The sequence below is a fragment of the Drosophila ananassae genome, chromosome 2R (genome assembly GCF_017639315.1).
Source record: "Drosophila ananassae strain 14024-0371.13 chromosome 2R, ASM1763931v2, whole genome shotgun sequence".
NCBI lineage: Eukaryota > Metazoa > Arthropoda > Insecta > Diptera > Drosophilidae > Drosophila > Drosophila ananassae.
Genome location: NC_057928.1, coordinates 16,189,870 through 16,212,446, shown reverse-complemented (window position 1 = coordinate 16,212,446; position 22,577 = coordinate 16,189,870). Strand labels below are relative to the sequence as shown.

The 22,577-nt window shown below is 43.1% G+C and overlaps 6 protein-coding genes across 11 annotated transcripts; 4 read left to right on the top strand and 2 right to left on the bottom strand.

The window, feature by feature from the left end:
• The first annotated feature begins 77 nt into the window (after positions 1–77).
• Positions 78–1,761, top strand: LOC6493219 (NADH dehydrogenase [ubiquinone] 1 alpha subcomplex subunit 9, mitochondrial). Its single transcript, XM_001957253.4, has 4 exons — positions 78–245; positions 350–800; positions 861–1,226; positions 1,282–1,761. Exons 1-4 carry the CDS (start codon positions 206–208, stop codon positions 1,673–1,675), a joined length of 1,251 nt encoding a protein of 416 aa, XP_001957289.1. The 5' UTR covers positions 78–205; the 3' UTR covers positions 1,676–1,761.
• Positions 1,762–1,906: 145 nt separating this feature from the next.
• LOC6493222 (C2 domain-containing protein 3) lies at positions 1,907–16,293 on the top strand. Of its 3 annotated transcripts, none has more exons than XM_014908772.3 (5): positions 2,194–3,200; positions 12,033–12,770; positions 14,224–14,669; positions 14,729–15,244; positions 15,304–16,293. In XM_014908772.3, the coding sequence occupies exons 1-5, from the start codon at positions 2,252–2,254 to the stop codon at positions 15,844–15,846; spliced, it is 3,192 nt and encodes a 1,063-aa protein (XP_014764258.1). In that variant the 5' UTR covers positions 2,194–2,251; the 3' UTR covers positions 15,847–16,293. The 3 variants fall into 3 exon arrangements, with proteins under 3 accessions (XP_014764259.1, XP_014764258.1, XP_001957293.1); XM_001957257.4 differs by lacking the exon at positions 2,194–3,200 and adding an exon at positions 11,711–11,957; XM_014908773.3 differs by lacking the exons at positions 2,194–3,200; positions 12,033–12,770 and adding an exon at positions 1,907–2,041.
• Positions 4,452–6,052, top strand: LOC6493221 (hippocampus abundant transcript 1 protein). Its single transcript, XM_001957255.3, has one exon. The coding sequence runs from the start codon at positions 4,493–4,495 to the stop codon at positions 6,044–6,046; it is 1,554 nt and encodes a 517-aa protein (XP_001957291.1). The 5' UTR covers positions 4,452–4,492; the 3' UTR covers positions 6,047–6,052.
• Positions 6,073–7,574, top strand: LOC6502837 (hippocampus abundant transcript 1 protein). Its single transcript, XM_001957256.4, has one exon. The coding sequence runs from the start codon at positions 6,212–6,214 to the stop codon at positions 7,562–7,564; it is 1,353 nt and encodes a 450-aa protein (XP_001957292.2). The 5' UTR covers positions 6,073–6,211; the 3' UTR covers positions 7,565–7,574.
• Positions 16,294–16,896: 603 nt separating the features above from the next.
• On the bottom strand, positions 16,897–21,135 carry LOC6506760. 4 transcript variants are annotated; one of them, XM_001957258.4, is made up of 5 exons: positions 20,637–21,135; positions 18,175–18,446; positions 18,016–18,098; positions 17,770–17,949; positions 16,897–17,708 (listed from the first exon to the last, which is right to left on the bottom strand). In XM_001957258.4, exons 1-5 carry the CDS (start codon positions 20,674–20,676, stop codon positions 17,657–17,659), a joined length of 627 nt encoding a protein of 208 aa, XP_001957294.1. In that variant the 5' UTR covers positions 20,677–21,135; the 3' UTR covers positions 16,897–17,656. The 4 variants fall into 4 exon arrangements, with proteins under 4 accessions (XP_001957294.1, XP_044570862.1, XP_032309834.1 ...); XM_044714927.1 differs by having other exon boundaries at positions 20,882–21,135; XM_032453943.2 differs by lacking the exon at positions 20,637–21,135 and adding an exon at positions 19,284–19,422.
• On the bottom strand, positions 20,807–22,541 carry LOC6506759 (transcription termination factor 3, mitochondrial). Its single transcript, XM_001957259.4, has 2 exons — positions 21,711–22,541; positions 20,807–21,652 (listed from the first exon to the last, which is right to left on the bottom strand). Exons 1-2 carry the CDS (start codon positions 22,492–22,494, stop codon positions 21,375–21,377), a joined length of 1,062 nt encoding a protein of 353 aa, XP_001957295.1. The 5' UTR covers positions 22,495–22,541; the 3' UTR covers positions 20,807–21,374.
• Positions 22,542–22,577: the final 36 nt, after the last annotated feature.

Sequence of the window (22,577 nt, the reverse complement as noted above, 5' to 3'; positions counted from 1 at the left end):
AACTATTTAAATTCGTTACAATTCAAATAGTTGCCACTTGGTTGCAATTAGATGGCAACGCCAATAATGCAAAAGACTGGCAACGCCCGAAAGTGACATTGGCAGGCACTGTTTTCATCTGGCGTAGAAGAAAACGGCCCCGAATTAAATTGGAATTTAAGCTCATTCTCCACCTGCTCGAGTTGGTCCAGTGCGCCGGTACAATATGGCCGCGATAGTGCTAACCCGCAACATGCAGTTGGCCAGTAAGTCGACGCCGGTGGTCCACCAATGGACACTGCAAAATAAATTATGTAATGCAGTTTTCCGCGAATGTTGTTGCTAATTTTCGATCTTTTCTCGTTTCCAGAACACCATGGCAGTGGGGTGGTTGGCGTTTTGTGTCTGCGTGGATACTCAGCCACCGCCGCACCTCCGGAGGATGGCCCCCGCCCGCTGAAGACTACGAATCCGGCAGCTATGAAGCGCGGAACTGGCGGACGCAGCAGTTTCAACGGAATCGTGGCTACCGTCTTTGGTGCCACTGGATTCGTGGGACGCTATGTGTGCAACAAACTGGGCAAGTCCGGCACCCAGATGATTCTGCCATATCGCGGTGACGATTCGGACGTCATCCGCCTAAAGGTCACCGGTGACCTGGGCCAGGTTCTGTTCCACTTCTACAATTTGGAGGATGTTCCTTCGATCCGCGAGGCTGTGAAGCACTCGAACGTGGTCATCAATTTGGTGGGTCGCGACTTCGAGACCAAGAACTTCAAGTTCAGGGATGTGCATTCTAATGGAGCTGAGAGGATCGCCAGGTGACTAAGAATTGTACTCTCTACCTTCCCGAAAGTGACTCATGAATCGAATGTTTACAGAATTTCCCGCGAAGCTGGAGTAGATCGTTTCATCCACCTGTCATCTCTCAATGTGGAAGCCAATCCCAAGGATCTGTACGTTAAGGGCGGCAGCGAATGGCTGAAGAGCAAGTACGAGGGTGAGCTGCGCGTCCGCGATGCTTTCCCCAATGCCACCATCATTCGTCCGGCCGATATCTACGGCTCCGAGGATCGGTTCTTGCGCTACTACGCGCACATCTGGCGTCGTCAGTTCCGCTCCATGCCGTTGTGGCACAAGGGCGAGAAGACTGTGAAGCAGCCAGTCTTTGTCTCGGACGTGGCTCAGGCCATCGTCAATGCTGCCAAGGATCCGGATAGTGCCGGTCGCATCTACCAGGCTGTGGGGTAAGTAGGTGAATCTATTGTATCGAAACTACTTTATATCTTCATTCCATTTCAGGCCCAAGCGCTATCAGCTTAGCGAACTGGTGGACTGGTTCCATCGCCTGATGCGCAAGGATCAGAAGCGCTGGGGCTACATGCGCTACGACATGCGCTGGGATCCCACCTTCCTGCTTAAGGCCAAGCTCACCAACTGGATCTGTCCCGGCACCCCTGTCGGCGGCCTGCATCCAGCTCGCATTGAACGGGAGGCTATCACCGACAAGGTTCTGACCGGAGTGCCCACTTTAGAGGATCTGGGCGTTACACTGACCAGCATGGAGGAGCAGGTGCCATGGGAGCTGCGTCCCTACCGCGCCGCTCTCTACTACGACGCCGAGCTGGGCGAGTTCGAGACGCCATCGCCGCCGAAAACGATCGAGGCGCGGGATGAGCTACGTCTGTTTGCCTAAGCGGATGTGCAAGTTATCTGTGTTGATCGGAAATTTTTAGTTTGAATTGTTTAAGGCGCTGCGTCAATAAAGAGAAGTCGACAGATTGCGATTTGTATTATTTTTTAATGATTTTACAACGAAAGCCGGGGAAGGAACAAGTTTTTGCTATTTATCCGAGTCAGGCACCACTTTTATCCGTTAACAGAACCTAACAACAGGGTGATCCGTGTTTAGCGGCGTAAATAACAGGGCGACCCGGTCTATTTTGTTTTGCTTTGCTTCGTACGTTCCTCGGATTTTCTTCCTTTTAGGCGACAAGGAGCTTTTTGCAGACCGCAGTTTTTCATCAGCCGTGCAGATTCGGATTTTGGCCGGAAAAGCATAGTACGGAAAATTCGATTTCCTTGGTTGTGTTTATTTCTGTGTGTGTGTGAAAATATTTTGGTTTTCAGCAAATTTTTTGGTTAACTTAAGTGAGCGGAGACAAAAAAAAACAACACCGCGCGCTTCTCTTTTCGCCGTCACGCGTTTGTGTGCTGTATGTGTGTGTGCGAGTGAGTGAGAGAGTGGGGAAATGGCATAATTAGCAGAATTATGAAAGCGGAGTACTCGCTGCCGCCGAATGTGATTTTTGAAAGGGAAAACGGAAAAGAAGCTACAGAAGGAACAGGAATCGAAAACGAAAAGTCTACTCAGCCGTTGGCACATTTGGAAATCGAAGTTAGCCGCATACGCCTCAAATCGATCAAAGCGAATTCGCAGTCAAGGAGCAGGAGCGGTAGTCGTGAGATAACGGCGAAAATCATCTGGTGGGGCGAAAAGCGCGAGGCAGCAGGAACTGTCAGCTGTGACGCCAGCAGCGCCAGCGACCGAGGAAGGAAAAGGTCAAGAAAACAACAAAAACAACAACAGCAGCAGAAGCAAGAGAAGAAGCAGAAACAGCATCATACTAACACTAATACAATTACAAATACAAATACAAATAAATTAAGATACTGTGTGCGGAGCAAGAGCCTTGCCTTATTTTTAGATTACCTGCGACAGTGTCCCGCCATCGAAATAGTCGCCGCCTGTGACGACAGCAACGACCACGCCTACGAACTTGCGCCTCCTGCTAAGTCAACGCCACCCACCCCCACCCCCCGCTATCCAGGGCATACGCTTCTGCCGGTGCCGGCGTCGCTGGTCCGCAAATACGCCGCCAACTACGGCAGCGGTTGCAATTTCGAGCATAAAACCAAAATTTATGCTCTATATCGTCACCTGGAGATCGGTGGCCCGCTCGAACAAGTGCAACAGCAACAGCAGCTGAAAGTCGGCCACATCCAGCTGCGCTTCACCATGCTCTTCGCCGAGCCACCCCCCAAGGGCCACACCCACCCCCACGCCCATGCCCACGCCCATGGTCATGCCCTTGGTCATCAGACACCTGGGGACACCGAGACTCCACCGCCATCGCCGCCACAGGTGATGCCTCTGCCTCTGCCGCTGCCGCTGCCAGCAGCGCTGCTACAGGACCAGCAGACAGCGGAACTTATGTCAGGTGAGTGCGAGAATTCAAGGACTTTGCTGAGAGATTTCGAGGGCTAGCCTTGAGATTTCAAATTTTAAAAATCATATATCGATTGGGGAGACTAGAAATCTATTATCTATTTTTAAATCTTGGAAGATATTTCACTATTATTATTATTTTCTATAATAAAATCCTCTTAATGTTTATTTTAAATCGTAAAAGTTAATTAAAGCTTGATATATACTCTGAAATATTATACAGGATATTAAAAAAATAATATTCTATATATCTGTTATTATATCATTATTATTCTCATAAAAGTGTCATTTTTTTTCAAATTTTTTATTTTTCATATTTTGTTTGCTTTTTGGCAAATATTATAAAATTTTATATTAAAATTATAAATAACATTATTTTTATAGCCATTTTTTTAAACAGTTTTTTTTAACCATTTTGTGTCAAATATTAAAAATTACATTAAAATTTAATTTAATAAAATTCTGCATCATTATTATTTTCATAAAACTTTTTTTTTGTAAGTGTAAATATTTTGCAGATTTTTGATTCTTTATTTTCGTTTTTAAAATTGATTAATTAAAAATATAAAAAATAATGTTAAAAATTGTGTATCATTATTATTTTTATAATAACTTTTTTTAACAGTGTAAATATTTTTCTGATCTTTCATAGTTTTTCATTCTTTTCTTTCCTTTTTTTTTGCTTTTTGGCAAATATTGTTTTAAATTATATTACATATAGTTTCAATTTTTTGAACCTTTGGGTAGAACCCATGAGTATTATTATATGGTACTTTTGTGGGTATTTTATAGGAGAGGGAAATTTTAGACCTATAATTAGCTGGGAAATTCATCCTCCTCTGTAGAATCATCAGTGGTATTTGGGACTAAAGTTTATAATATAATTTATTTCCAACGGTTTAAATATTTATAAGAAAATTTATAGATTATATTATTATATTATTATATTATTATAGACTATAGACTAGCTATAGACTGTACTAAACAATCGATTCTTTAGAAGAATGGAACATAAATGGCACCTACTCCTCCCAAATAACTCTAAATCTAATACAGTTTCTAATACTTTGCTGGAAAAACTGGCTAACTACCAGGTGATTAGATAGCTTTTTGGAACCTCTTTTTAAAGCCGTGCTGTCATTACAGCTGTGACTTGATTTGTTACCCCAGTTGCCCCGCAGTTTACGGCCTCATGGCGTATAAATTGCATTTTAAATAGCACTTATTGGAGATTTGCGAAAAAAAGGAAGAAAATCTCAGCAGTTGTCGGGTGTTTTCCGCGAAATGCTGCTGCCACTCAGGTGGCGGAGATGCCTGCTGCCGGCGGTGTGCCTGCCGCGATCGGGAATCGGGAAGCCCTCCATTTTCCACGCCTTGGTGGTCACCTTCTTGCACTACTTCTCGTGGGGCCTCCTCACCGTGCCCTTCATCGCCAAGCTGTCGGAGTCCTTTGGAGATCGGGCCTTTCTGGTCGATGGCTTGGTCTTTGGGATCCGGGGAATGGTCTCCTTCCTGACCACGCCTCTACTGGGCGCCCTATCCGACTTCCGGGGCAGGAAAATCGTGATGCTACTGGCAGTGGCCACCACCTACTCGCCCATCCCCTTCATGGTCATCCCAGGCTGGAGCTTCTTCGTCCTGGTGACCCTCAGTGGGGTCTTCGGGAATACCTATTCCGCCTCGCTGGCCTACGTGGCGGATGTGACTGCCCCCCAGGAGCGATCGAGGGCCTACGGGATAATGTCCGCCACCTATGGAGCTGGGATGGCCCTCTCGCCCATGTTGGGCAACTACCTGATGGACTCCTTTGGAACCACGACCATCATGGCCTTGTCCTCCGCCACTGGTTTCTTGAACATTTTGTTCATCATCTTTGCGGTTCCGGAGAGTTTGGCGGAAAGGAAGAAGTCTGAAAGCCTGGTTCTGGAAGGGATATCTACCATTAAGCCACAGGATATGAAGGTCCTGAGAAGCACTAACCATCACGAGAAGGTCAAGTTTTCAATAATTGAGGAGAAAGTTCACAACTCTCATCCGAAAAACAAGAAAACTAAGGAAGACAGGAGTTCCAAGGAGGAAACTGCATATCCTTTGGGGGAAGAAAGGACCTTAACTACTCCTAAGGACATCCCCACCCAAAGAAAGAACCTCAAAGTCTCCGACCTCCTGCAAGTTGTAAGCCAGCTCTCCCAGGACCGGAGCCTCCTGGCCGTCTACCTCATCAGTTTCCTGGGACTGTGGCCCTTTGCCGGAGTGGACTCCTGTGTGCCCACCTACCTGAAGCTCAACATGGGCTTCAGCTACGGGGATGTGTCCCTCCTGGTGGGCATGGTGGCCCTCATTGGCATCACCTCGAACCTCCTGCTGGGCTCCATAATGCGCCTCCTGGGGGCCAAGTGGGCGATACGACTGGGCCTGGTACTGATGATGGTGCAGCTCCTCCTCTTTGGCTTTGGAACCAGCCACTGGGTGTTGTGGTTGGCTGGCATCCTGGCCTCTGTGTCCACCATCATCCAGGCGGCCTGCAGCACGGTGGCTTCTCTCTACGCCGCCCCGGAGAACCAAGGAGCTGTCCTGGGAGTCCTCACTGGGATTGAGAGTCTGTGCGATGGTCTGGGACCAGCCGTCTTCGGAGTTCTCTTTTATCTTTTCCAAGAGGATTCCAAGGATCCCCAGGAAGCTAAGCCCCCCATCCCATTTCCCTTTGTAGTGGGCGCCCTTGGGGTCCTGGTGGCTCTCTTCCTCACAAATTTCTTAAAAAAGGAGTCTCCTTCGGATAGGCAAAGGCTCTACAGGATTTTCAAGGAGGAAGATGTCCTGAAGAATGAAGAATTTTAATTTTTAGACATTTTTTTTTACTCGTACTTGCTATTTTTCTTAAAAACAAAGTTAAAAAACATAAAAAAAAAGATTAGTTCTGCTTGAGATGCGTTAAAAAATGATTTAATTTAAAATTAAGACTCTTGGAGGGCAGTGCTGGTCCAGTACTCCATCGCAGAGGACATGACCAAAGTGAGTCTGAAGAAGGTACTCGTATCCCTGGCCTATATCTCGGGGATCGGGAAGCCGAGTGTCTGCCACACGGTGATCGTCGTCTTCCTGGAGTACTTCGCCTGGGGACTCCTCACCATGCCCATCATAGCCACCCTGAAGGAGACCTTTCCGGAGAACACCTTCCTGATGAACGGCCTGGTGGCGGGGGTCAAGGGTATCCTTTCCTTCCTCTCCGCCCCTTTGATCGGCGCCCTCTCGGACATCTACGGCCGGAAGGTACTGCTCCTAATCACCGTGATCTTCACCTGCCTGCCCATTCCCCTGATGACCGTCAACAACTGGTGGTTCTTCGTCATCACCTCCGTGAGTGGGGTCTTCGGGGTCAGTCTGTCGGTGGTGTTCGCCTATGTGGCGGATGTCACCACGCTGGAGGAGCGCTCCAAGTCCTACGGCATCATCTCGGCCACCTACACCGCCAGCCTGGTGGTCGCTCCGGCCCTGGGTAGCTACATCATGAAGAACTATGGGATTCAGACGGGAGTCCTGATCGCCACCATAGTCTCCACCGTGGATGTGATCTTTGTGCTGCTGGCGGTGCCGGAGAGCCTGCCCCGGAAGGTGCGAGCCACCGGATTGAGTTGGAAGCAGGCGGATCCCTTTGTGTCCTTGCTGAGAGTGGCCTCGGATCCCAACATCCTGCTGCTGTGCGTCATGGTGTTCATGTTCCTGCTGCCGGAGGTCGGGGAGTACTCCTGCATCTCCGCCTACTTGAAGCTCTTTATGGGATTTGGATTCGAGGAGCTGTCCATCTTAACCTCCCTGACCTCCACGTTGAGCATCGTGGCCAATGTGATCCTGGGACCACTGGTGAAGTCGATGGGCGCTAAGAGAGTCATCCTGCTGGGTCTGATCCTGGAGTTCTTCCAGTTCACCGTCTACGGGCTGGGCCGGGAGAAGTGGCAGATGTGGCTGGCGGGGAATGTGGCCGCCTTGGGCTCCCTCACTTTTCCGGCCGTCAGCTCCTACCTCTCCCTCTACTCGGAGGCCGATAGCCAGGGCGCCGTCCAGGGCATGATGACCGGCATGGCGGGACTCTGCAATGGCCTTGGACCCGCCTTCTTCGGCATCTTGTTCTATATCTCGGATATGGATCTCACGGAGAACCGATTCCTAAGGCGTCGCTTCTTCCTGGATCGGATCATAGCGGGTCCTTTTATTTTCGGCGCCTTTTTTGTCTTCATTAGTATCCTGTTGGCTTCCTTGATCCCGAAAGAGAGGTCCTTGAAGGTCAGAAAGGGGGAGTTCTCCGCCCTCAAGTACACCATAGAATATAATGAAAAGTTGCTTAATAATAATAATTAATTATTTATTACCTTTTATTATTATTTATTTTATTTTTTTTGTAGTTTTTTTATTAAATAAAATATAGATATTTAAGAAATATGATTTTAAATTAAATTTCAGAAATCTTTTTTTTTTCAAAATCAAAATAGTTATTTATTAAATTTAAATATTAATTTTTTAATAAAAAATTGATATTCGAAAAATAGGTTTTTTAATGCAAAAATCTTTAGACCTTTTAACAAAAACAAGTTTTTTTTTCAATTTAAATATTTGAAAAATTGCCCAAAATCTTCTTTTTCTAAAATTTCCTACTTTAGTGGGTTAACATGTCCCGTTGTCGTCATTTATCAGCCACTTGGACGCAGCTTCTTCTCAGTCGACGACCGCTGGTGTTTATTTTGGTTTTTGTTTTTATTTTCCCATGGCATTTTCCTTAAAATTATTTATAACTTTCCTAAAAGTTTTCTTTTTTTTTAGCGAAAAATTCAAAACAGTTTGTTGACTCTTACGTAAGCGGCTGTCGGTCTGTCTGTCTGTCGCTGGTTTGTTTTGCTCATTAACACGGCCAAGACATCGGCAAACATAAAATAGATAGAAATATCGCCAAAAGATAATTTATTAACAACAATTGCAGAAAATCCCAAAATAGATCAAGCGCTCCCCTAAAGTCCCCAATAGCGGGTCACTCTCTTTGCCAAATTCCTGTTTGCCAAAAGGAATTCTTCTCTCCCCTTCCCTCCCGCCAAGCATTTTGGGTTTTTTTCTCCCCAAAACACAGGCAAAGCAAATGGAAAGAAAACTTTCCATTTGAAAAAGCGAATCCCAATAAATACGAGAATACGTAAGGGCAGGCGAGAGAGAGCCATAAAAATCAGAATATAGTGTGATATACGAAACACGTGCAAACACGAATTCGCTCTCCCCACCTTGGTTTATCTCTCGGGCCGAGAGGGAGAGCACCCGACAGATATACGGCCGGAGAGAGTGGGGGACGGCCAGTCTCAGTGGCGTCGGGCGGGTAAATATTATTTAACTGATATCCAGGGGCGGATTAAGGGCAAAGGGGGTAAAACATAAATAGTTAGATATATTTAAGTTGGGATTCATTGACTTTTATACTGTTATTATATACTTTATACTTTTAACCGATATTCAGGAGCGGATTAAGGGCAAAGCGGGTTAAAAAAATAGTTATATAAAAGATCCTGTTTTGTTTATCTTCCCGAACTCCGCTCCTGACCCTCCAACTATCCCAGATACACACATTTTATCCCACTGTATCTTCCCCAGGCTTAGCTTTCTTGGATTTCTTTTATAGTTTCTTGTTTTTTATTTTGCAGGCTGGCAAAATTATTTTTTTTGTTTTTTCAGCCTTCTTGGTGACACATTACCGGCTGCGTCTGGTTTTTTTTTTTTCTTAAGTTCTTTTTTTTTTTTTTGCCATTGGCCTTCAAATTTGAGTCTTCAAGGAGGGGACCAGAGGTCCCCTTATCACCCAGCCATTTAAACGCACATATGCATGTGTGTGTGTGTGGCTGGGTGTGTGTGGGGAAACATATGTTCCCCCGAAACCGTAAAATATACGGACATGGGTGGAAACTATTCGCGATTCAAAAGAGAATTGCAAAGAATCGTGAGCGATTCGGATTTTGTACTGCAAGCTTGCTACTTTGGGTCTACTTTGTTGCTACACAGAGAGAAAAATCTAGTGGGGTGGCAGCATATGGGGTCGAAATCGATAAGCCTTGCCTTGATAAGCTCTTGCCCCTCCCGTCTCCCTCTCGCACACGATGCGAATTTGTATGGGTTTTAATTACAAAGCTTCCTAAGCATCGAAAAACATGGTATACTAGTACAGTTAGTTTCACTTTTTTTTTTAAATCCATTTACTGACTAATGCCCGGATTACTGCCGGCCAGGTTGCGCCACCTGGGCCATCTGGGCCACCCACTTATGTCATTAAACCTGATGCCGTCTCTTATCAATTATCTTGGGAACCAATCGAATTATTCGCGCCAACCGTTACCAGGCGGACAATTCGGAAAGTATTTCCCTTCCAACCGATAACACTTTGACCTATGGATCTGCGAGTATTCCGCCGGCTTCTTCCAATAGCATCTACTGGAAACTTTGCTTCCTTTTGTCACCGAACTTTGTCAATGCCAGGCAAATTTATGCAAAAAATTAATTTGGGTCTGGTTTCACATTCTGCTTATGATACGGAAAGAGCCTACGACTTCAAAAGAGAGAGAGAGAGTGAGAGGCTTGCAAAGAGAGGCCTGTGTGCTGAAAATACTCTTTCGGGGTGTATATAGGTTTGGTATTCATTGTGTATTTTAGTTAATATCTTCACTATTTCCCAACCAATTTAAAAAGGGAGTACCGCTCATGAATCAGACCCCTAATCCGCTTCAAACTGCATCAAAGGATTGGAAATATGGAACCAAAAAAATTTGGCCAATTTTTAACAAAAAATTATGATGGTACCCCTTGGAAAAATTACAAAAAGTGGGTCAAAATTTTTGTTGCTAGGTTTTGATAGGGAATGATGCTACTTCGAGTTCTGAAATCGGGAAGGTATAACATTTATGGATCTTTCAAGTATTATACGAGTTATGAATATTTTTCCATCAAGAAGTTTCAAAAATTGTAACATTGTTTTTGAAATTTTTTATTTTTCCAAAATCCAAACTTTTGATGCACTTTTTTATGCATATCTTAAACATTCCTCAATCGTTTGCGAAACGGAATACCATTTATGAATCGGAGAACTTTTCCCCTTCGATCTGCATAAAAATATCCGAAAAATGAAACGAAAAAAATGTGGACCATTTTTTGGCCAAAATCATGATGGTACCCCTTTAAAAAATTTCGAAAAATGGCTCAAATTTTTTGTTGTCAGGTTTTGATTGCAAATGATTCTACTTTTAGTTCTTAGTTCGGGAAGGTATGACATTTTGCGATCTGCCGAGTATTAGCCGAGTTATGAACATTTTTCCATCAAGAAATTTCAAAAATTGTAACTTTGATTTTGAAATTTTTTTATTTTCCCAAAATGCAAACTGTTGATGCACTTTTTTATTCATAACTTCAATATTTTTTAACCGTTTGTAAAACGGAATACCATTTATGAATCAGAGAACTATTACCCTTCGATCTGCCTTTAAAATTTGAAAAAATAGAACATTCAAAATTTGGTCAAATTTTTGGCCAAAATTATGATGGCACCCCTTTAAAAAATTTCGAAAAATGGGTCAAAATTTTTGTTGCCAGGTTTTTATGGGGAACGATGCTACTTGAAGTTCTAAGTTCGGGAAGGTATAACATTTATGGATCTTCCAAGTATTGGCCGAGTTATGACGATGTTCCCACCAGGAAACTTGAAAAGCTGGAACAGCGTTTCTAATATTTTTTTTTACTTTCCCAAAATCTAAACTTTCCATTCAGTTTTGAGCGAATATCTTAACGATTTTGAGTCCGATCGCAAAACGGAATACCATTTATGAATCTGAGAACTATTCCCCTTCAATCTGCATAAAAAAATCGGAAAAATTAAACGAAAAAAATTTGAACCCTTTTTTGACCCAAATCATGATGGTACTCCTTTAAAAAATTTCGAAAAATCTGTCAAAATTTTTGTTGCCAGGTTTTGATGAGAAATGAAGCTACTCGGAGTTCTAAGATCGGGAAGGTATAATATTCCTGAATCTGCGTAGTATTTGCCGAGTTATACCCATTCTACTGCCTTAAAAGTTGAAAAATTGGAACAAAGTTTTAAACATTTTTTTATTTGACCAAAATTAAAACTTCCTATATACTTTTCAGTAAGCCTTTCCATAATAAATACTCTCTTAGAAACAAACTTCAAATGAAAACCTTAATTATATGTTAATTTAACCTTAAATTGTGATGTTATTGTCAAAGGGGGAGAAAATCAATATTATTACTAGGGGTTGAAAAATGTAGGTAACTAAAAGCAATGATATTGATATTTATTCGACAAGAAACTTTAAAGTTTAAATTAAGAAATCTAAAATAAATTACTTCAAAATTTAGTTGTTTGACAAAATTAAAGTACTTAGTTCTCCTAGTACTTAGTTTTCCAAAATTAATTCAATCCTATGAAATCGTGATGTTAGAAGCTTAGTTAGGGTATCCAAGGTGCGATGTTATTCGAATAAATCAGAATCCAATGCTGGAACACGTGAGAGAGCGGGAGAGGAATGCGAGGCAGAGCATAGAACGCGATTACGGCAGCCCCACTCGGCGGCTTTTTCTTCCACTCTTCTTTCTGCCGGCGTTTTCGTTTTCGTTTTCTGTTTCGTTTTTGGTTTCGGTTTCGGAATCTCAATTCGAAAGCCCACGTCGTTGAGATCGGTTCGCTATATTTTCGCTGCCCTGCCAGACAACTGTAATTCCGCCAAAGACACGTGAATTGTGTGGCAATCGGAACTAATCTATTTTTCTTCTCCATATCCTCCCGCAGGCAACACCACCAACATCGAGCTAATGGAGGCCATGAAGAAATTGGACGCTGATCTGGTGGCTCTTTTCGCCACCGCCGCTGCCGAGCCGCTGAAGAAGAAGCAGCAGCAGGTCCTGTGGACTGAGCCCGAGTCGGAGCAGATAGCCGACGACTTGGAGGAGGAGGAGGAACTGGTTATAACCCCGGAGATATTCCGTCGCTGCAACGGCCTGCAGCTGCACTTGGAGGCACTCACCCTCCAGCCGGAAGGAACCCAGCGCATGGAACTGGTCCAGAACGAGGTGCGACCCATTTTCACCGTGGAGTGCCAGCTGTCCGCCGACTTGATCCGGAAGGTACCCCGCGCTCCGATGTTCCACATCATGCAGTTCGAGTCGGAGAAGTTCCACAGCCTGACGCAGTGCACCCGCTTTGGCCAGACGGCCCAGCGGCAGGTGGACATGGAGGAGAAGGACTGGGAGGATATGACCACCACCGCCGGTCATGTTGACTTTACGGTGTGGTGGCGTGAGCCCGGCACTTGTCTCAACGAGATGCTGGGAATGGGTCGTCTGGAGCTACGGGAGCTCTATGAGGCCTCGCTGCTGGAGCAGTGCAAGTGTATTGCCATCAAGCGGCGGGACATCCACCTGGGCAGTGTCTATGTGAAGATCAGCTTGCTGCAGAACGGATTGGAGCAGGGATCGGATCAGGAGCATCTGGGTGATGGAAAGAACGAAAGTGGAAACAAGGCAGCAGGTGAATATATATGACTAATGTCGTGTGGTAGCCACCAGCAAGAACAACTGATTCTTGGGCCCCCAAACCGAGTACAACTGATACAAGCCGAACCACACGACCACCAATACTACTTCTACTACTACTACTTCTACCACCACCACCACCAAAATGTCCAAAACCAATATCAAAAACAAAATCAAAAACAAAAACAAAATCAAAACCACAATCACACGCACCACGAGCTGCCACGCCCACGCCTCCTGCACTTACTCTATATATTATTATTGATTGCCGTTATCCAAGTGCTGACCATCATTCTGTTAATAAATAATTTTCATTTTCAAAATAGAAACAAAAACCAAAACAATACAAAAACAAAACAACAACAAAAAAATCAAACAAAATCTATTTTGTGTTTTATGTTTTTTTCTCATTGTATATTTTTTGAAACATCTATTTTATTTTTCAACAGCTTTGTTTTATGATCACGGGGCACAGTGGGTTTCGCAATATTATAATCAGGGAAATTGATTTTTTTTATTATTTAGGAACTTTTTAAAATATTATTATCAAGGAAGTTGATTTTTTATTAGTTTTCATTTTATATAGTATCCTTAGCTTCTTAAATTTTAGAAAAATGTCTCTTAAAGTTTTGAAAACTAATGTTTTGATATTTTTTTAAGCTTTTATTATAGGGTTTCCGATTTCTTGATATAATTCTAGAAAAGCAAATTAGACTTACTTTTTATAATTTTTTGATACTTTTATATGTACAAAATTAAATTTTAAGGAAGTTTGTTTTAGAACTTGTCGAAAGTATTTTTTCTTTTCAAAGGATTTAAGTAATTTTTGAGCAGATTTCTTGGAATGATTTTTAAAAAGAAAGTTTTTTGTTTTTTGAAATTTTAAAAGATTGAAGGGGTGTGGTTTTTCTCTTGAATATGATTTGAGATTTCTTACATAATTTTTAAAATTTTTAAAGTCCTTTTTTTTTACTTTTTAAGTTTCAAAACCTTTAATTTCTAAAAGATTACTATTGAAATTTTCCTATGATTTTTTCTGCGTAGAAGTTTTATTTTTAGAACCAAGTAAGGATTATTTTTGTTGCCCCCACTGTGCCCATTGCTTATTGATGCTTCAGTTCAGTCATTGGCCAGATTCTGGAACCGTTTGGTCCACTCTTGGGCCACTCCACTCCAGTGGCCAGTTGTCCGTTCGCCGGGCACGTGCTATAACCGATTCGACCCGGTTTCACCCGCTGATCGGCGCAATCTTTCCGTTTCGCATGAGCTGCTTTTTGGGTTCTCCGTTTGATGATCGATCCCGGCTGTCGTCAAGGCGATAAGGCCCTCGGAGCTACGACTCCTAAAGCTTATAACGCAAGCTGCGCAGTTCAAGGTCCACAATTAGACTTTGAACTGTGATTTATGAATAGATTCCCCCGTCTAATCCGATCCTTTTTCTCTTCCAGTTAACCTCAACTCGAAAGCCGACATAACGCCCCCTCAGCCACCGCCCCCACCGCCGCCGCCTCCCCAAGCCAACAGCAACAACCAGGCCATCCTCGACTGTGCCAACTTCATGGCGGAGACTAACAAGGTCCGGCTCCTCCGGGGCTATCTCTACGTGGGTGAGGTTCGTGCCCTCTCGCCGGAGGATCAAGTTGCCTGTCAGGAGGTCTCCATGCAGCCCTTCTGGCAAGAACAGTTGCTGGAGCGGAAGATCGACGACAAGGGAGCCTTTGGACTGCAGGATCAGTTCGCCATCATCAATGATGTGCATTTTCTGGCCTGCGTGGAGCGCCAGCACCAGGAGGTGGAGGTGAAACCTCTAGGAGGAGTGGTGCGCCTGCCGCTGCACCAGTTCTTCATAGCCTACCGGGATGCCAGCATCACCAATCATCTGTGCAAGGGCAAGGTGCGTAATGATAGTCCTTGCAAGAATTTCCTTAAAATTAAAACTATTTTCATTTCCAGCTTCCGGTGATTTCCATCGATGGCTGGGCTCCGATTCTTAGCGCCGAGACCCAGGCACAATTGGGAGAGCTCAAGGTGCTCCTGGCCATCGGAAGCGAGTCCCAGATCGCCCAACTGAGGCAGCAGCGTGGCCTCGAACAGGACATGATTCGGCCGGATCTGATGCAGATCAAGGCCAAGGAGGAGATGCCGCCTCCTCCAGCACCAGCACCAGCACCAGCTCCAGCTCCTTCAGCGAATAATTTTAGCTTCCAATTGCGTATTGTTGGGGCGGCGGGATTGCCCCTGAATCCGGGCAAGTCCAAGAAGCAGAACAAGCGCCAGGGCGTGCCCAAGCGTTTTCCGGCCAACGAGGCACCCAACACCTACGTCTCCTTCCAGGCGGCGAGCTGCAACAGTAAGACTTTCAACTCGCACGAGGGATTGGTCTACGCCACGCCCATCGTGCAGCAGTCCATCGAACCGCAGTGGCTCAGCAAGTTCCGGGTGGAAGTAAGTGGTGATTACCGGACTAATGTAAGTGCTACGAAATTTGATAGTCTGAACAGGAACTAACTAACCTCTCTCCATTGCAGCCCCAAAAGCTCTTCATCCTGAAGCTCTGGAAGAAGGGGCAGGGTAAGCTGGAGCCTTGTCCACTCGAGGATGCTATTATTGGCTTTGCCGCCCTCAATCTCAACGAGAAGCAGCCGAACGGAGGCTTTCCCAGTGGCTGGCACAACATAGTAGACTTTAATGGACGCGTAACTGGAGGGATTGAGGCGCACGTGGAACCGATACCCCCGACTGTGGATGCCGTCATCGAGAATCTGGAGAAATCCATGGAACTAACCCATCTCCAGATCGGCCAGGCCATCAAGCGCAAGTACACCGAGCTGGAGGAGATTTCGCAGCGACTCCGATCCCGACTGGTGGATGTTACGGGGGAAACTCTGAAGTTCCCCGAGTTCGATGTAAATGCCGCCCTGGACGACTGGCAGCAGGAGGGGGATGATGATGATCTGGTGGATGATTTCGAGCGGGCTCTCCGAACTCCGACGCCACCCAGCTCCCCCAGGCCATCGACCAGTAAAGGTACCAGCGCACAAAGTCCCCGAAATGCCAGTGGCCAGGAATAGCCCAGGGCCAAATTAAGTCAGTTAATTATCTGCTTTTTCCTCTACCCACATCTCGATGTTGTCTCTGATATTGGCTCAACAGTAGCTGTAGTTAACCACCTAGTAGTAGACTATATGATACGCGGAACTCTATCTGATATTGTGCTGTACTTAAAAATTGGCATCCCGATTTGCCTCGATTCACCGTCTTATGGCTGTCTATATAGCATAAAATCAAATCTTAAAAACGATCACCCAGCGATCGTTTCATTGAGTTGAAAAATAAATTGTCGATTAATTATTGTTTGTAAGTCTCGAGAGGATTATCCCCAAACCCCAACACACACAAACACACACACACACAAAACAACCACACACAGAATATGTATTAGTTTCGGAACTGTGTTAATCACCTAAGTATTTAGACACTATTACTTAATAAATAATAAATTGCTAATGCAAAATAAATAGACTATTGTATATTATTTTGAGATGATAAGAAACTGCACATGTTGGGGGACCTGTGATTCATTATTTTTCCAGTTTAAATGATTAATTTCTCATTAAAATCTCTAAAATTTGATTGTATTTCATATAATACAAATTATTTTAAATTTTAAGCAACATAGTATGAGGAATACTAGTTTTAATTTTAATCCAAAAGTGAGTTAAAACCCTAGCTTTCTCTGTAAGTTATTGATTTTTTAACTGAAATCGTCGAGCTCTACGAGCTGATTAGCACAACCTGATGAAATGCTAAGCTATTATGACTCAACCCCTGGCAGACGCTAATAAATATTTATTGCAAAAAGCCAAGACAAACACAATTGTTAGCCAGAAGATCGTCACTTGTTGAGAACTGTTTCAATTGTGCAAACAAATACTGATTTTAAGGTTAGTTAAAGTTCACAAAAGCAGAGACTAACAAAGGAATTCAGGAGATCAGATCAGGATCAGCAGGGGATTTCTTAAGCCTTAAAAGAAGGGATTAGGATTTGTTTCCCGAATCTACCTATATCTATCTACACAATAATCCCTCTTACCCTCCCAAATTTAAAACAAATTTAAAAATCCTTTTTTAAATAGATATTGAAAAATATTTTAATATAAAAATTATTACAACTATTGTGTGTTGGTTTCTTCTTTTTTTTTAGTGGGGGCTAACCCCTCCCTCACATATTCATATTTCTAGATATATATACTTTTTTTATATATATTTTTTTTCCCATTTCGGTATTTTTTTTTTCTTTTTTCATCTATATGCTAGAAAATCAAAACATTTTACGAATGCACAACAGAAAGTATGTTCTGGATATACAATATGATTCAACTACAATGTGCCTACAACATGATCTTTATATGATAAGTGGATGTGATGATGATGGAAATTCTTCATATGGAGTTGGATCTACGGCTAGATTGCATAGACAAAGTGGGTGCTACAGCAAAACATGTATAAAATGTATAGAGAGTTGCCTCTACAAATGCATCTCTGTATCATTTAAATTGCCGTGTTAATCATAAAACTATATATAATATGTATTTAAGAAAGAAAAGTGATCAACCCTCGCCCAATGGCCTGATTTTAGCTCGTTAGCTTACAATTTAAATTGTTATAAGTAATGTATTTAATGAGAACGTGACGAATTTGTGGAATTTCGTTGAGAAATACAAGTGAACTGGAATACGGTTGGCTCTCTCTATATATATATATATATGTTATATATTCATATGTATAGTCCGACTTCTTATATGGAACGCGCTTTCAATGTTCTGTTTTCGATTGATGTGCATATTGATAGATTTTTTTCTTTTCTGTTTATGGCATCTTTCAGTCAATGACCACACGGGTAAGGAGTATGCCACGCTTGCTCAGCCACAATCTAAAAATAATTATCAATCATTAACTTTAAGCTTCATGGGTGATTTTCAGGGAATACTCACCCGAAACCGGCACCCAACAGCAAGGAGAGGACATTGGTCACCAGCAGCGAGTAGAGAATTTCGCGGGAGAACAAGGAGTTGGCGCCCAAACGCTTCAAGCGAATGGAGTAGCCAGTGGTAGTCTTCTTTTTCTCCTCCTCATCGCCAGCATCTGCGCTCACAGCCTCAAAGTTCCAGCTCCTAAAAGAATAAGTTACATTTCTAGTTAGTTTTTAATAAAATTTTTATTATTATTATAATTCATACTTGGGTGGCTGCTCTTCGGTGGCGGCATTGCGATTCCAGTTCTTCAGCCAGTCTCCGTTGTCTGTGTTCTGTTTATCTCCAGTCTGAAAACAAAGAAAACGCATTGGATTACAAGATCACCTCGGATACGGTTCGTTTGCCATCTGGCCATCCACTTACCTTGGTCCAGTAGTTGATATAGACGTTTCTCAGCTCATCGTCCGGGCAGAGCTCCGACTGTGGGCTGTTCGGTGGGCTCTTGGGGCTGTCGCGGGGCGTGTCGCGACGGGAGCTGGCCAGGGAGACCACCCGGCTGGACTGGTTCGATTCGCGCTGAGCCTCGCGCAAAAGGCGCAGATATTCCTCACCGTTGTTGAATGGCAACGGGGTGATTCTGTCGGGGCTCTTGATCCCAGCCATGGCAGCTGTTGTGCTCAACTCGATCCAAGATTCTGCAAAAAAAAAATCAACATAAAATGGGGATTAGAACTAGTAGGCCATCTAAAAAGGTGAAAGCTAAGTTCAAATGTTAGTCTTTCAGTTAAAAAATTTATTATTTTTATTTGCTTCAACAGTTTGAGAGTAACTATGAGTTTTGAGAAGTTTGGTTTTGAACAGTTTGAGAGTCACTGTGAGTTTTAGAGCCATAATACGCGACGGTATCTCGAAAAAAAATAAAAAAATCGTCACCCCTTCTAGACTTGTTGGTGTGTTTGCTTTAGCGTAACAACAACAAAAAGGCACGTTGTTCAGTTCGTTAGCTCATATACATATATAATATATATACCATATAAAAGTCGATGTGTTCTCGAGTGCCCGTGCCCCATTGATAAGGCTAAAAACCCCATACAACCCGTACAATTTCCGTTTAATTTCGGCATTTGTATATATGGAGTGCACACAGTATATGGAGGCACACATGCTGCTGTTTATATTCTATATTCCGATGCTTATCATTCGACACGAAGGAAATTTCATTTTCAAAACAAAAACAAAGCCCGAAACAGCCGATTGCAGTATTGTGAGATGAGAAGCGTGCAGCAGGTTATATGACAGAGATGTTCGAATCGATTTGTTGATAAGAAAATACAGTAGTAACTCTAATTATGCTACTCTAAAAAAACTAAAATACAAAATTAATAAGAAATTTAATTAGAAAAAATAATAAATCTTTATGGTAGTCTATGTTTAGAAATTATTTTTTTTTTCATCTATCGAAGTATCACTGTCACTGAGACAACTAATTTAAAGAATTTGAAATTTCAAATCAATTACAGAAACACACTCACGTGGCAGACCAATCATGCTGACAAACGAATACTAAATGCCTGAAGTCTAGACTTGCGTCCAGGATGATACAGTTAGGACAGTTTTTAGCAAAAATTGCACTCAAAAACAGGTAAACAGTCTTGCCGATTCAGGTAAACAAGAGACTAGCGAACCGTTATCGGGAATCCGGGTTACAGGTACAAAGAAATGTCCAGCGAAAATGGAAACAAAAACAAAAACGCAAAAGCGTATCTAAGGGTGGCAGCAGCAACAACAATAACTAACTGTAAACTTGGCTTGCTGACTCACGGCACGTAGGCCGCTCTCTCTCTCCTCCCGGCCTCACCACCACCTCTCACTCCCCCCACCTAGCCATCTCTTTCGCTCTTGGGTGTTAATGTGCATCTTGGCAGCGCAGCAGCAGCAGCAGCTGGCCGAAAGACCCTGAGAGTTGGGCCCATTGAACCGCCTTTATTATAGGATGACTCCTCCGTATCATATTATATATTTTCTTACGTAGTATTTGGTACACAAAGAAAAACCCATCACCTAATTTGACCATGAATTTTTGAATGTGAATTTTTTGAGAGTTCAATAGTCCTTTCTAGGTCATACAGATAATTATTTTGAAAATATTTATATTATTTAAACTTTTTCTTTTTCCTCAGTGTAAGCATGTGAGTGCCCCTTGGATCTGATAAAGTAGTCGGCCGAAATATAATTGAAGCTAATGACAAAGTCGCAATTTCTGGAAACGACCGATAGGGAAATGCCCTCCCACAAAAAACACATATTTATTTACGAATTATTTTTGCAAACAATTCGTCGGACAGCCAGACAAAAAGGGAGCAAAATAGGGAGAGAGGTGCGGAAAGAGGCTGCAAAAAAAGAGAGAGAGCAAAAAAAGTGCGGCTGCTTGACGTCAAGCAGGCCAAGTGCAAAATAACAAGACATGACATGAATGAATGAGTCGTCGACCGTCGAAGAGGGGGGGAAGGAGTGGAGCCACCGAAGGGAGGCTTGACAGCTCCTTTGTTTTCATTCTCCTTCTGCGGCGGAGTTTCCACTTTTTTTTTTATTTTCGTATTTTTGCAAGGCTCTTTGTTTTTGTCCGCTGCGCCAAGAACAAAAACAAAAACAAAACAAAGGAAACACAGAAACTGAATCAAAAGCAAAGCCTTGAAATAGAATATGGGAGATGCAAGTGCGGCACATAAAAATGCGGATACAAACAAATCAGAAACTATATAGTATCTATTTATAGTTACAGCAACAACTACGACAGCACCGCGCCATAACGGGTTACTGTGTTATTGTTATGATTGCAAAAAGAAATACGAAACACGAAAGAAAGAGCAAAACAAACAACTTACCACCAAGCAAATCTTCTGTAGATTTTGGTGTCGTAGACATTTTGTTTTTGTGTGTGGGTAAGCGTGTTGTGTGCTCAACACGTCAACACTAAAGATAACTTGTTTTTTTTCCTTTTACTCGGATTAAATCAAAACTTTGTTTTTTATGAATTTTTAGTCAGAGGTTTTAATTCGGCCCTTCCTTGTTAATACGTGTGTGTGTATTCGCTTGGGTGTTAATGTATGCGTAGGAAAATGCGTTTTACTTTTGTTTGGCGCTGTTTCTCCGACGCTGCACTCGATTCGCTACTAATTCTTTACTTTTGGTTAAACCTAACAGCTGGCGCTGAATATTGCAACTTTTGTTTAATGCTCCGTGAAGCGGCTGACTCTAAACTAAATTAAACACGAATTGCGCTTCTACGCACCGCCTCGAGCTTAATGCGTATTAAAAAACGTTTGTTTCCACGGCTGCTTTAAAAGGGGGACCTTTCGTCAGTGTTGTGCAACATCGAAAAAGATTGTAAATACTTGGCGGAGTAGTTGGCCATACCAAAAATACTGAAATTGCTTGGACACTTTTTACTCATTTATCTTCGTCTGCATTATTATTTATATTTTGATATATAACTTTTGTTTTAAAATTAGTTAATAACTTAAATAGACATTGGTTACCCCCGCCTTTATGAAGCTTTCAACTTATACCCACAAATTGGTCACACTTTGGCGCGCTTTTTAAACAAATTCATCCATTTATTTTCATCTCGTTTTTAAAAACAATTCGAACGTTTCCAAATCACTTTTTGCCACATTTCGCACAAAATAAAAGTTATTTCCTTGCACTATGGTTTTAGGTGATATATAAAGGTCCTCTTGAGGGTTGTACTGGGCTCGGCCCAATAACTTGAGGAACTCGTGCCGCTCCCGCAGACGGAATTCTCGCGATGCCAGAAGCTCAGGGCACTGGACAATCTGCGCGTGGGAAAGACCCATGTCCTGATGGATGTAGCTAAAACGCTCAATAAGATCATCAGGAGCTGTAACAAAGAAAATTGTTATTCTTTCCATAAATGTTAATTTACAAATAATACTTACGAGTCATCATCAGTCGTGGCCGGCGAACGATTAAGGCACTTAACTCCTTGGGACTGAAGCCCATTTCTTCCTTTAAGGTAAACACCGATTTCCGCAGATGTTCCATATTGTAGGTAATAACATTAGGTTCTTTGGTAGCCAGCAAACGAAGATCGTGACCACTTAACCGAAACTCCTTCTGAAAGTATCCTAAGCGACGGTCCACACGCCGGGTGGAGAACATCAGCCAATACGGATTCTGGGTGAGAATTCTTGCTCTGGCTTCATCTGAGAATCTCTTGCTCTTTAAGTACTCCACGCGGGTTTTTAAATCGTCCAGATCCTCCTTGAACAACAGCGGATTCTTGGTGAACATCCTGCCAAAGTTGTCGGGGGAAACTCCCTGATCCACCAGGAAGGAAATGTGTGGCTTCACATTCTTTTCAAAATCGAGGCCAAGAACGAACTGACCCAGACCTTTGCGCTTTTCTATGCTGTGCAGATCCACTCCAAGGTCAATAAACTTTTTCAGGGTACTGGAATTATTTACATAGGCCGCCAGATTGAAGGAGGGCACATGGGCCTCCCGTTTCCCAAAATCGAGAGCCACCTCCTTGGCGCCTTCGCGAGCAGCCTCTGCTGGTGTGTCATGTTGGTTGGTGGTTACATCTGTGGGGGTTATGAGTCCTACTTCGACTTGGTGATTCCTCTGACCTCGCAAATGCCGTAATTGAGCGGTAATAGCCGTGTATTTGGCTGCATTTTGTGAATTTTTCAGAATGTTACGTATTGCAGAGAAAAACATGTTAACAGCGTTGCCAGATGGATTGTCCGGAAAACTATCGATACATTACTCATTCGAGTACTTTATAAACACCATGTTTTAAA